Here is a 14931-nt window from a genome sequence, read left to right on the forward strand (position 1 = left end):
CCTTGGTAATCCTTATTCCCAATTATTTTATCTGAACTAATCATAACTTCTTTTTCTCAAAATAAATTATAAATTGGTGACTAGATTAGGGTCTAGCTTAAATTATGGTTTTTGACAAAAGTTTATAATATGAAAGTAATAATATGATAAGATTTTTTTTCAAATTAAACTACTTTTCAAACAATTATTTTCTTTTTTTTTTTTTTTCAAATATTCTATTTTGATTTTTTACCAAAACCGGATTGCAGTAAATCTATAACATGTGTTAATCTTTGACCACAAAGTTATAATGGCCTCCTATCTATTAAAAAGTTGCATATATTCATTCATATTAAATCCTTAAACTAGAAAGGGTGGTTGTTATTTGTCTCTTACATACTAAAAGATTTAAAATTGATCACTTTCACATGGCAATCTTAATTAAATTTGTCCTATTGTTGTGAATCATAATTAACACGTTTGAAGCCAAAAACTTAGAAAAATAGTTGAACCAACCCTAATCTTGTTAAAGAAAGATGATGTATTTTTTAAGATAATGCATTTTTTAGGAGATTTCAAAGCATGCACTCATCTAAATATAGCAAAAACTAAAGCCTTAAAATAGTAAGCCATTTAATTCTTCTTCTTCAAGACAGCTAATAATTATCTCTCTTTGTCTTCCATTTTAATTTGTGCTCAGCAACATGTACACTAGTAGAAAATGGTCCATTTTTTCCTTTTTCTAATTATGGGGTTTAAGTTATACTTGGCAAACCAATTTACAGTGAGAAACAAATACACTACATCTCAAATTTAGCATTTGAGCAAGTTTTATATAGTGATAGTGACTTCATCAACCAACTCATCAATATTAAAGCTAAACCTTATAATGCATTGTGACTTATGTATAATGAGTACCAAAATAATTTAAACTAGTACGGACATAATAAAACTCAAAATTATGTGCGTAATCCTTTCAAATCGAGCATAGGTGAATTGAGTGTCCTATGTAAATTTGCAGCTAATACGACTTTATCAATACGAAAGTATCCTAAAAACCAAAGGACTATGAAAATTGCATCATAAGAAATAAAAACACATACTTCATTTGTATTAATTTAATTAATTTGTAATTTTTTTTACGCATTAATACGTAATTTAGTTAGTGATATATGCCACATAGATTTTTTTTTTTTTTTTTTTGACACATATGCCACATAGATTTACAACTATATCACTAGATAAATTCTTCATTATATAAAGAATCCAATGAGTTTATTAAAGATGACATTAATAACCAACTTACCTACACAAAAGGAGGTAATTTCTTTTTATTTCTTAGTATAACGGTATAACCAACAAGCTAAATTAATTAATATAGTTTATACCATGTACCAACTATACATAAATTTAAAGGTGCGTTAAATTATTCATGTATACTACCATCTTGGTGTAACTGTAATGTATAGTTTATTAATATTCTTGATCCATTAGCTTAATTGATCTCACTTTCACAAGAAACAATTACATAAATTGATTGAAACAACAACAATCATCAACTAGCCCATCATATATTATAAAAGTATATAATGCTAAAATAATTATTACTAGTGTAACAAACAAGTAAAACAGTTTTATAATTTATATTAGCCATAACTAGTTTATAACTAATTACTACTAAGATTTATAATTTATATTAATTCCTCGATCTCTAGTTACATGCATTTTCAGATGCTCAAAAGAAAAACAAAATGAGAAGAGAGGAGATTAAAAAGGCAGTAATTACACAAGCCGGCTTTAAAATCATAGATTAAAGGAAATAATTTATGTTTAACTAAACTTAATTATGAGAATTTTGTTGATCAAGAAGCTAAGTGTTGCCCACCCCAAGAAAATCAATAAGCTTAACCTCTTTTGTGTTACTTGCTTGTTCTTCTTCTTTCTCCAATCTTTCGAGTAATGATGATCGCCTCATAGCAGTTGATGTTGTTGTTGTCATCACCTTGTTTTGGCTAGAAAACGGAGCATAGCCAGAAGGAATAATACCCTTGTGATCGGAACAATAATTGACTCCATAAGTCGAACTACCAAACCCTACTCCACACTGACTCCCATCCAATAGTATACTCGAAGGACCACATGAAAACCTTGTATTAAAACCATTTGAGTGCTCAAATATTGAGCTACTAGTACTATTGTTATTAATACCGCGCCAATTCCCTAGTAAACATTGTGGTTGTGTCATCGAAGCTGATGAAGATGATGCCCTATAATTTCGCAATTTCCTCTCATCATTTGAATATTGTTCGAACTTGTACAATCCATGACCATGATCATTATTCTTTAGGGTACCATAATTGTTTTGGGACTTCCAAGTTTTCGAGAGAAAGTCATGAGTTGATGAAGTGGTAGACAAAACACTAGAACTACTAATTAAGCTTGATCTCTTGTTAGATTGTTGCTTGGACCGTTCTCTTTGCATCCTAGCCATGATAACATGCCAATGGTTCTTGACGGCATTGTCTGTTCTACCAGGGAATAATCGCGATATTAAGGCCCATTTGTTCCCATGGATCCGATGAGCGGTCAAAAGCCGCTCTTCCTCCTCTTCGGTGAACGCCTTTCTATTGATTCTTGGGTCCAATTGATTGAACCACCTTAACCTACAACTTTTACCTAAAAAAAAAAAAAACCTTGTAATTAGTCCATTTCACTTGATGATATAAAACAATAAAAAGCAATTCTCTAAAATTATTTTTATTTTATTTTATTTTTTCTAATAAACCTAGATAGGATGCTTAAATTTCACATCAACCCCATGAGCAAATTAATTATATAGATTATATAAAAAAAAATTAAAAAAAATCCCAAATCAAAGAAATTGATGTTTTTTTTTTTGTTTATGTCTATATATTTACAAATCGTATGAATAAAACTCCCGTGTTAATAATATCAAAATCATTCGAAACATGGAATTCGGCTTTTAACAAAGAAATAGCTAGAAGGGGAATTTATAAGTACCTGATCTCCCTTGGAGCTTCTCAGCTAAGGAATTCCAATTCTGAGGGCCATACTGCTCGACAAGTTTTCGAAGTTTTTCATCTTCTGCTGGTCTCCAATGACCTCTAGGACAGCTGCTAGAAGATTTCATCTCATTATCGTTATCATCCTCCATTTTTCTAGACTTTTCAAAAATTACTTGAGCAACAATAACAGTCAACAAACATATAGAGCTTCAGCCAGTGTTTGCTTATTATGATGAACAAGGATTCGAGGAGGACGAGGTGGTGGCGGACGAGGTGGAGGAGGAAGAGAATTAAAGACAGCTGAATAGGAGAAGTGTATAAATAGGAGGGACAAGGAAGAAAATGGGTTAACAGAATAAGAAAGTGAGTAGGTTGTGTTTTTAGGGTTGTGGATGGAAAGTCATTTTCATTTTTTTTTTTATTGTAATAAAAACATTTTTTTATTTTAGACCATGCAAAAAAAAAATTAAAAATAAAAATAAAAATAAAATAAAATAAAATATTGTGGATCCTTGTATCCATTGGTATGTACAATTCTACATACATACTACATACTTTTATTGTTTATTTTATGTACACATTAAGAATGTCTCATTTAAACAATCGAGATTTTGATCATAAATATTCACCAATACGCATGTACTTAAAGACTAAAATAATTGTCTTAAATAAGAATTATAGTTTCATGCAGATGGCAAGTCAAGTAATTAAAAACATTTACCATAAGCTATTATTAGAAATTGAGATTTTAGGAGGTGACACTTAGATTATATAAGTAAGAAGAAGTAAAATAAAAGTTGGTTTCTTAACTGATTGAGATTTCATAACCCACGAAATTAAACACTTACCTCGTCAACTAAACATGAATTAATTCTAAATAGTTTATGCTTAACATCATGATAATTACACTTAGAGACAACAAAAGAACCCATCAACAAGTTAAGGTTGGTATTGGTATTAAATCAGTTTCTTAATAATTGATTTTATATTATCTTATAACCCATCAAATGGTTGTGTTACTCAATCGATAAAGATTTGTAGCTGTGTTTAAGTTTACCTTTAATTGTTTTCAAAAAAAAAAAAAAGTTTACCTCTAATAGTTTAATTTATACTACATATACGTATATAATAATATGTAGTATATGCACGTATTATGGAATATTAAATGGGTTATCCTCTTAGGAAGTCATAACACTATTTAAATTATACACAAAGTAAGATTGTCACTACACATTATATTTACTTAACTAAAGACTTATTTATATTACATACGCATCAAGACTTTATTTTATTTTTGTCTCCAAGATAATATTATTTAGCATTGTCATGGATTTTCTTGTGTAACATTTGCCGTAGATAGAATTGAATCGATAATATTGCTCCATTAACACACCACACACACATTTTTACATTTTCAAACCATGCAAGATCATTTTACAAGTAATAAACCATGAAGTGTTAATTGCATGCCACTAATAGCATTTGCGTACTTTACCCTTAAAACATATATACCTTGAGCAACCAATGCAAGGAATAATATAACACTTTGCTAATAGTCTCATGGATGCCAGCTAGCGTACCTGATAAATAAAAGTATTGGATCGATCAAAGTGGTCCCTAATATGTAGGATCGATATCGAATTTCGTGTAATAATATGCTAATGGGCAATAATTATAAATACCCTTTAACTTTACAACTCTTTACCCCCAAAAAACATCAATATCACTTACCTTGTTTTTCAATAACAGTTCTATATTATCATCATATCATGTTAACTACTCCAATATAACCTTATATAGAATGGTCATATGTAGCGCTACATATATAAATCACTAATAATGTGCTTCTGCAAAACTCCATTTTCTGCAATAAAATGAGCTCATATCTTTAAAATTCACATTTTATTTCATTATTTTGGTTACATTATCTTAAATGCAATTTGTTACAAGGTAGTTGAATATGATGCTAGCTTCATTTAATTTTACTATGCAATGTAAGACTTCTTTTTTGCTATTTAGAGGTCTTACAAAATTTCAAGGGATACAAAGAATGGCGATTTACAACTCATATGGTAGATGAATTTAAGAATATGACTTACCAATTTAAATCAAGTTGTTTCTAAAAGAATTAGTGTCCTATTGGACCACATGACCTCTTATATATACGACAATTTTTTTTCTTTTTTAATTCATACAATTAAATTTATTTAAGTTTTCTCAACTAATTGCATATTGGATTAACTCCACTAATGAAAAACTAACATATTTGAAAATTTGAATGAAGCTGGGTGGAATTATATTTTTGCAGCTCATTTTAGTCCTTTGATAAATAAATGTATAGTAATTATCAAAGTAGCAAAAAATAGCATTCGATACACCTTGCACTTGGACGTATATATCGAGAAATTAGGATACATGTTCACTAACAATTATATACAAGTAACTAATAATACCAAGTTGTTTATAGATGTCTAAACACGATGCAATTTAGTTTAGACATCGCCTAATAAAAATAGTACATACATACACCACTACTACATTATTATGCTTTAAACATTCCAAAATAATACATACATTGCTGAATTAAGTTTTAGATGTTCCTGAAATCGCGGTAACTAGACTACTAGGGGCCTGTTCACATTTACTGAACTGAGTTGAACTGAACTGAACTGATTGGAGCTAAACTGAACTGAATTGATTAGAGCTTAACTGAACTGAACTGAACTGAATTGAGCTGAAATGAATATTTTATGAGAGAGGGAAATTAGGAGCTGAATTGAACTGAACTGAAATTAAGTAAATATGAACATGCCCTAAAGCTCATAACCTAACAATTGCTACTAATTTTTTCACCTTAATAAACTTAATGAAATTTGTGACAATAATTTATATAAGTACACCAAACGGTTATACAAGCAATGATACGCTAATAATATTTTTAGTACAATTTTACGTTGATAGATGCGCCATTTTTTTTTTTTTTTTTTTTTTTTTTTTGAAAATATAGATGCATATATTTAAGTGTCATCTAATCTAGAGAATAATTAATGTATTGCTTATGCCTAAAGTATCCAATGGAAAGGGTATGATCCAAAACCGCACAACGGAATAAAGAGAAAGTCCAAATGTACAACCAACCATTTTCTGGGTCAAGTTTGTCTATGCACTTTACCTAAGACTAATCTCTAATTTTTTTTTTTTTTTTTTTTTTTTTTTTTTTTTTTTTTTGGGACGGAGACTAATCTCTAAATTCTTATTCTTTTTTTTAATAGTCTAAATTCTTATTCAACTAAAAGCTTTAAGTATACATAAGGGTATATAAAATATAATTAGATAAATCCATTCAATATATATATATATATATAAAATAAAATTAGATCCTATATATAAAGTGAAAGGGGGTTTTGGGTGATAAATTTCACTTTCCCAAAATACCCCTCTCATTTTTGTCTCTTTTTTAAGAAAAAAAATACCATCCTTTAAAAAAAAAAATATCATTCTTTGAGTTGGCGCGAGGAAGGGGTATGGGCCGGCGAACTGGGTTGGGAGGGGGTTGTATCTAGGCTGGAAAGTGGGAGGGGAGGGGTGGCACCGTGGCAGCACCGGCAGGGGGATGGGTAAGGGAGGGGATTTTTTTTTTAGTTTAAGTAATGTTTTTTAAAAAAAAAAAAAATCATGATTTTTAAAAGAATTTTTTTTTTCTTTTTTATATAAAAAACTTAGCTAATCACAATGTGACACATATTCAATGCAACCTACAAAACAAGTTACTGGTTTTTTTGTTCCATTCTTGACAAATTTGTGTCAAAGGTCATTCAATTTTGAAATAAACTAAAGGTCGTTCCATTTTTAGAAGACCGCTGAAAGGTCGTATTATTTTTGGCAAATGTTCCTAACCATTATTGCATTACTATTATAGGAATATTATATCATAATTTAACTTATAAAAGATTTTGTGCAATCAATGATTGAAATTGTAATATATTTAGTGCAATCAATAAATAGTGTTAATATATTTTATTATAAATTGATCTTATTAGTATAAGAATATATTTTAAATTATATGAATATACATATTTATAGCGATTTAGAATATCATAATAAGATTTAGTTGATATTTGTAAGGTAAGAAGAATGAGCGGGAAAATTTTTAATCAAAGAGTGACATGTGTCAAGTTGTAGGTTGAGCGTCCTCTGTTTTAGTATATATATATATATATATATATATATATATATATATATATATATATATATATATATATATATAGATTGATATGATTTGTTATTGGTTTTCTTATATATATCTTCAATGTATATACACAATCAACTAAAATTTTATTCTAAATACTCCCTCCGGTTTCAATTATCTGCAACAATGGTACTTTTTACGGACTCCTAGGCAAAACTTCTTAAGCATGATTATTGAAAATTAAGAGGAGAGGAAAGGGATAATTAATCCAACACCCACACCCACGCAACCCTCACCACTCACGCAGAACCACCGACCTCAGATCACCAAAACCACCACGCAACCCCCACTCACAAACGCAAAACCACTAAACTCAGACCACCGAAACCACCATGCATTCCCCATTCACGCAACCCCCACTCACGCACCAGCCCCACGAACTCAGACCACCGACACCCACCACGAAACCCACTGAATCGAAACCCACCGCCCAACCCGCGACCTCAGATCTTGAATCTAAACCACCGCCCAACGCACGACCCTAAATCTTGAATCGAAACCCACCGCTCAACCCACGACCCCAAGTCTAGCCACGAAACCCACCGCAAAACCCACAAACTTAGATTAGTGGTTGTGGTGGAGTAGTGGGGTCTGGTCAAGGGTGCGATGGGATCTGGTCGGAGAATGGGGCGGCGAGCTAGGGTGTGGTCGGAGATTGGCGCGGCGATGGGGTATAGTAGCGCTATAGCGGTGGGGGTGGTGCTCTGGTTTCGTGTGGTTGGGCTGGTGGTAGGCAGGGTTGGGTTGGGATATGGTGGTAATTAGTTGGTAAGTAAGTGTAATTATAAGATGTTAAACAAAGTTTAAAAAATAAAGTAAGGGTAAGGTGGTCATTTTATTGTATAAAACTTACTAAAAAAGGAAAGAAAAAAATTTGTTGCAGATAATAGGTAGCACCTATTTATGGCAAATGTTGCAGATAATTGAATGCAGAGGGAGTATTATAAATCATATCTTTTCTTGCCAAAATTTTAAAATAATATTTGTATAATATATATAATCGATTTCCTATTTAAATATTTTTTTTGGGTAATCATACACTTTTTAATAATGAGATGCATTTTATATTGTGCTGAGAAAAATAAACTAATGTGACTATTTTCTTTTCTCCAAAAAATTGCAAGATCACTTTGACTATCAGCTTAACTCTATTTCCTCTATTTAAACCCATTTTACCATATCAAATTCCTATTTTGTTTGATTTTCTTTATCACTTCGTACATACCATTGAATTAAGGACTATAATATCAAACATTATTATTATTATTATTATTATTATTATTATTATTATTGTAGAAAGTCACGTATTGATTTTAAAACTATTTCAATAATAATATACAACTTTTATTTATGCAAAATTAAATTTTTTGGTTAAATTCGTGCATTGCACCGACACTAATCTAGTTATAATTTATATTTGAAACAAAATTATGATTTATTAGCAATTAATATTTGTTGTTGGAATCGATCCTTACCCACATCACATGCTGAAATTTCCCCCGCCCCCCGTTGTACCCGCCCTTGTGGTTGTGGCTCATATGAATCAAAAAAATTATATGTTGTTGCCGCCAAAAAACACAAGAACCAACTATTACTCCTTAATCCCTTTTCACGTACAGTACATACTGTTCTTCCTCAAAAAAAAAAAAAAAAAAAAAAAAAAAAACGAAGGCCAAGTTCAGTACGTACAGTACATACTGTTCTTCCGATCAAACTCGTCGCCGTCGTCTTCATCTGCCGCCGCTACGCCACCACAATTCCTCCCAGGTTAGTTACGCATTCTTCCCCTTTCTACCGATCATTCCATCTTTTTCATATTGCAATTTGCTAATTGCGATTTTTGGGTTATCATTGAGTTTTTTGTCCAATTTCTTATTTTAATCTGGTTTCCATTGCGAATTGCGAATTGATTTTAATCTGATTATTGATTGAATTGCAAATTGACTGAGTTGCGAATTGATTAAATTGATTTTAATCTGGTTTCCATTGCGAATTGATTGAATTGATTTTAATCTGGCTGCCAATTGCGAATTTTAGGGTTATCATTGATGTCAATCAATGTCAAACCATTCAAAATCGATTTATTATGCAAAAATCCCTAATTATTTTCAATTTCTTTATGTATACTTTGCTTTTAAACTGTCAGCTGCGTTGCAAATTAGGCAATATAGGTAATTTATGTAGTTTTTTTCATCTACAATTGAAGAGATCTAATCTGTATCGCTGTTTCTTTTACTATATTTTACCATGCTGTTTGATTAATTTCTGTTGACATGCGGTGACACGAATGTGTATACATGATTGAAAATCCCTCCATTTAAATTAGATTGCCCCAACTATTGAGTAGTGGGGAGGATTGTGGACTAGTGGTTGTTAAAATTTACGGCCAATCCAATGCATTTACTCTATGCAGAACTGAATGATGCCAGAATTAATTGATCCGTAACTATATTAGTTATGCCCACGCTTTATGCAGGATGATTTTCGGTATCAGCTCCTTGTGGCTCTTCATTATCTGTGATAAAAACTAAACTTTTGTCTTGCTGTACCAAAGCAAGTATCCTACTTCTTTAAGGAAAGAGTTGACTGTTATTATGCTGATGTGTACTTGTGTAGCTGTCGACATGTTTCGCTGCTAGGGAAAGAAGAGACTTAAGTTAAAATTCCTAGAAAATTATCTTCAGTCACTATCTCTTAGGTTTCTCGTTAGAACTTCAGCTCCTACGCTTTAGAGTTAAGGATTTTGTTAGTTTTTTTCATCTGCAATCGATATGTTACTTGTGCTAGCAAAGAGTGAGAGAAACGGAGCTGCCCATCAAGGGGTGCCCCTGGCGGGTTGATGAATAGACTTGAAAATAAGATGAAATAATGTGCTTTGTTTGTTTCATTATAAAAAGTTGCTAATTTATAATCTTTTTTTGCACATTGAACAAGGGACTTGTTTTAAGGAAATTTTGTGGTTCTCAGTAAAGTTTTTGTGTTTACTACTTTTCCTCCTGTATCACTCATGTTATTTTATACATTTGACTGACCTGATAACTGTCCTTCATATGACAGATACCTTTTTCTTTGATTTTGAAATAACTTCTGTTTTTGAGCCTAATTTGCTGCTGGTTGGTTGTCATGACCATGGTTGTGGGTGGTTGCTTGAATGATGTGGTGTTAGTTAATTGAGTTGTGGGGCGGCAAGTTAGGGGCTAGAATAACAGTAGGTTAATTGAGTGGGGAAGTATTTTCTTTCTTTGTTGCTGAATTGTGAAATACCTGTTTGGATGCAGCTTGTCATGACCTTCCCCAAGTATTATCTGTATAGCTTTTCATGATCTGGTTATGTCTGCTTCCCTGTTTCTGCATTTAGTGGTTGTAGATTAGTGAGGCGTTTTCTAATTACAGATAGCCTGGCATTTAAATAAGTATAGAAGATAGTTCGTAAGTCTTATCAAATTATTAGTTATTGTAGATCTGACTAGTTGGTTTCAAACATGAGTATTTTCAAGACCCCTTATCAATTGTTCGTTCAGTCGGTGATGTTTCTCTACTAACAGTTTTAATCACCAAACAACTTATGTTGCAAGGCCGCATTTTAACACAGTCATAGTATTGGCACTTGAGTGTTATCTATGTCTAGAATGACATGGGGGTTGGGAGGGGCAGGCCGGCCGTTTTCAGGGGAAAGGGAGGTGGCCGGTGGGCTGGGGATTGGAGCTAGGGACTGGCTAGGGGAGGGGGTGGTAGCTGTTAGGGTTCTTTGTTTTTCTTTTTTATTTACTTTATTTTTATAAAAATAAAAAAATTGGACCAATCACTTGTCATGGTTACCTGTTATAACGAGTCGTTGACTCGGTGTTGATCGGTTGGGCCTACTAGAGATAAACTCATATCAAAGGTGAAACTATTAAATAATAATCAAAAGTTGAGACTATTTAAAGTAAATTGGCCAAAGTAGGGATTATTAAAGTGAATTTTTCCTTATAAAAAAAAAAAACCAAAACCCGCAATTTGTTCACTTTCAAATTCTTCAAAATCTGGGTTGCTGAAGAACAGAGCAGCAGTTGCAGCTCGTTTAACCAGAAGAATTCTATAATATTTGTATGATTCTCTATCTAAATTATTTGTATTTGCTTTCAAAATTTAATTTGAATATTAAATATCGTAGCATTCCTATGTTTGACTCCCATCGCATAAATTCATACTTTGCTTTTCTAGTTGTTTATTGTTAGATTTTGTTGAAACCTTCTTCAATCATAGAGTTTTCTCCCTTTTTATCCGAAATTTTATGTAAATTCAACCTTAATAATCCTCATAAAAATGCTTCTTTTTTTTTTTTTTTTTTTTTTTTTGGGTGCTGAAATCTACTTCATTGATGTATGAATAATATGATGTGTAAATGTATTGATGATATTCAATATTTTCTCTTTGAGTTAGACCCTCATTAATTTTTGGGTTTAGGAGATAAATTAATTTTTGGCTGTGGGTTATAGTCTTAGTATAATAACACTTAATCTCATAATTAGTTAGATTTGTGAGTTATTGAATGTTTAATCACTTATTTCGTTGTTCTAATTTGTTAGTTATCGAGTAAAATAGGAATAGCTTCTCACCTAGATTTGTAGTAATTTGTTTGTGAATATGGTGAATTGATTGCTCTAATTGTTGTACTAATAATGGACATAATGGTAATTTTTTGTGCTAATCGATTGATTTATGTTGGTGTTGTATGAATTAGGCTCTTATCAAACATATGCATTCCATCATAATTTTAGAAAATGAAATCAATAGCAATATTGCCCAATATATGATACTCTAGTTATTTTTTCTTCATTTTCTAGTCTAGAAATAAGATTTTTATATAAAATGTAAGCCCAATATATATATACTACAAAGAAAATGTTGATTGTAAAAAAAAAAAAAAAAAAACAAAAAGCAAAAAAAAAAAATTTTAAACCTCTTAACCATACTAATACAATAACTAAATCGGGGATTGCGGATACAAATGTTGAGAACTACTTGACAATTCAAATAAAGGGGGCTGAGAAAATCCATCGCCGGCACTAGCCATAAAGATGTTCCAAGCTTGTTCCCTTGCATTTAGTATATTAATTATCTTTCTTTAACGTCATTGTATGTTTTGCTGTCCCTCGTCCTTTTAAGGTGGATTTTTGAACTATTGGTTGCAAACTTGTAATTACTGAAATTATGAATGATTGTATCCAGCAATTATGTTGCTAGAATTTTGCAATTTGCACTTTATGTTGGTGGTCTTAAGCAAGAAGAATTTTATGTGATTATTTTGTGCACCTTATGTGATTTTCAAGCCTAATTTGACAATAAAGTCAAATTTGGTTGCTATTGTGTTATAGCCTTTTGTTTATATGTTTATAATCTTTATGTTAGAATGGAACTATGATATGGATTATGGATCATTTCTCCTTGGCCCAGGATGGCTGGTGTCCGTTCGGTTTTCGGTTTGGATTAAGGCCATATCCAATCCGATCCGAAATATAATTCGGTTTTTCATTTTTTAATCCGATCCGATCCGAATTACTTTTTCAATCCAATCCGATCCAATCCGAATTAAAATTCGGTTATTTGGATCCGATCCGAAAATCCGAATTAAAATACGTTAATTATCTTCTTTAATAAATACACTAATATGAAAATATAAATGCAATTATAAAAATAATATTTTGTCCAATACAATTCTAAAAATAATCTGATTAACATAATTCTAGTTAAAACTAAAAGGACATCATTTCCATTACAATAATTACTAAGCTACATAGCAGCAACTTTCAGCTATATAAGGCTTAAGGCAGTAGTAGCAACTATCAGCAGATTTAGAGAAGCAATTGGGCTAAATGTTTAAAGCCTAATTGTAAAACACAAGAGTCCATAAAATATTTGCTCAATTCAAAATTTCGGTGTTCGGTTTAGTTTGGATCCGATTAGGGTCAATCCGATCCAATCCGAAAATCCGAATTTTCAAAAAATCTCAATCCGATCCGATCCGATTTAAAGTTTGGATCCAATCCGAATTGATAATTCGGTTTGGATTGGATTGGATTTCGGTTTTAATCCCAAATTATGGACACCCCTAGTCCCTTTTCCAAGATATGGGACAGGCCTGGTGGCATAATGTTGTGCTGAACATGTTTCGCTGAAGAATAATTTTTTTGGTCAGTATTCGGCGAAGAGTTTATCCTTACCATGCTTTATCTCTTCAATTACTGCAATTTGAATTGTGAGCTGATTGATTGATAACAAAGCCTTTAAATGAATTGTTTATTAAATATAATAGTGAAGTTACTGGAGTCTAACTCGGGTTATCATTTGAGGCATTCATGTATTGTTAGACTTGATGCATGAATTTTTGTATAGGTCTTCTTCCTTATTTTAAGTAGTTAATATGCATTTGCTTTGCTTGAATGCTTGATTGCCTGTCATAGTGAAGCATTATGCTGTTGCTGACCTTCATGTTACTCAATAAGAGATTTCTCCATTTACAGCTATATTGACTTGGATGTGAGTTCAAGATTGTGATTATCATAGAGTCGACGTTACAAAAGAAAATGTCGATGCACATAATTGAATTCTTGTTCTGAATAGAAAATGGGTCCACGGTGGAAAGGAAAAGATGCAGAAGCAAAAGCTTTTGCAGAACCAATGTCGGGAATAGTTTCTGCACTTCAATCATCTCTACACACATCAGAATGCAAGGGATCGATATCTGGATGTAGGGTGCTTTTTGAAGCAAATACAGAACAATCTGAACTTCTGGACCGTGCATGTTTTGGTCGGGTTATTACGACCAGCCAAAATGATACACACTGGTATGAATTTACATTACAAGAAGCTTTTTACTTGTGCTATACATTGAAGTGTTTGAAGATTGTAGGAGGCGATGGTGCTGTGAAAACTTATGAGAACCTGTGGCACTTCATGATTTCAAAAGTTGAAAAGTTTCCTGAGTATTTCAAAGCATATGCCCATCTAAGAATGAAAAATTGGGTAGTTAGGTCAGGATCCCAATATGGTGTTGATTATGTTGCTTATCGCCACCATCCAGCTTTGGTCCATTCCGAATATGCTGTTCTTGTTCTGTCAGAAATTAATGGCATCTCCAGTGGACGACTGAAGTTGTGGTCTGATTTGTATGGTACAATTCGGCTTTGTGGTGGTGTTGCTAAGACATTGCTAGTTTTACATGTTCTAGGCATCAGTAAAGACAACAATTCTCCGGTGTGTTTGGAAAATTATGAAATAGAACCGCGTATAATCTCTAGATGGATACCAGAGAAAACTCGTGAAAAGAAAACAGATTCTAAAATTTGTAGTGAAGCTAAAATGCATACTTGATATTTGAAGTGCTATCTTTTGTATGATAACTATAGCGTACTCTGTTTTAGATTCTACTCCGTACTAAGGTATTATGTAACGTATAGTCTTCTTTTAACATGATTACCCAAAGAAGAGCACCCCTCTGTTTGGCATCATTTGCATTGATCTTGTTTGTCGATAATTTTCTAAGACATCCATTCAACAGCTTCATTACTTTTCTGTCTGTTGAGTTCAACCCACATATCCACAATGGAGCTCACCTATTTGTTGTGAGAATTCGATATGGATTGTCCTCATCAGGTATTCTCTTAATAGGCCGGATCTCTAATTGGCCCTCTT

At 32.1% G+C, this 14931-nt stretch overlaps 1 protein-coding gene and 1 pseudogene across 3 annotated transcripts; one reads left to right on the plus strand and one right to left on the minus strand.

Annotated features, from left to right (window-relative positions):
- Positions 1-1849: 1849 nt before the first annotated feature.
- Positions 1850-3154, minus strand: LOC145604193 (uncharacterized). Its single transcript, XM_081660134.1, has 2 exons — positions 3001-3154; positions 1850-2655 (listed from the first exon to the last, which is right to left on the minus strand). The coding sequence occupies exons 1-2, from the start codon at positions 3152-3154 to the stop codon at positions 1850-1852; spliced, it is 960 nt and encodes a 319-aa protein (XP_081516260.1).
- A 5737-nt stretch (positions 3155-8891) lies between these two features.
- On the plus strand, positions 8892-14659 carry LOC145605335 (tRNA-splicing endonuclease subunit Sen2-1 pseudogene; annotated as a pseudogene). Of its 2 annotated transcripts, none has more exons than XR_014105046.1 (2): positions 8892-9021; positions 13761-14659. The product of XR_014105046.1 is annotated as a tRNA-splicing endonuclease subunit Sen2-1 pseudogene, transcript variant X1 (transcript). The 2 variants fall into 2 exon arrangements; XR_014105047.1 differs by having other exon boundaries at positions 8905-9021; positions 13861-14659.
- The last annotated feature ends 272 nt before the right edge of the window (positions 14660-14931 follow it).

This window comes from Chenopodium album, chromosome 22 (genome assembly GCF_948465745.1).
Source record: "Chenopodium album chromosome 22, dcCheAlbu1.1, whole genome shotgun sequence".
NCBI classification, from domain to species: domain Eukaryota; kingdom Viridiplantae; phylum Streptophyta; class Magnoliopsida; order Caryophyllales; family Amaranthaceae; genus Chenopodium; species Chenopodium album.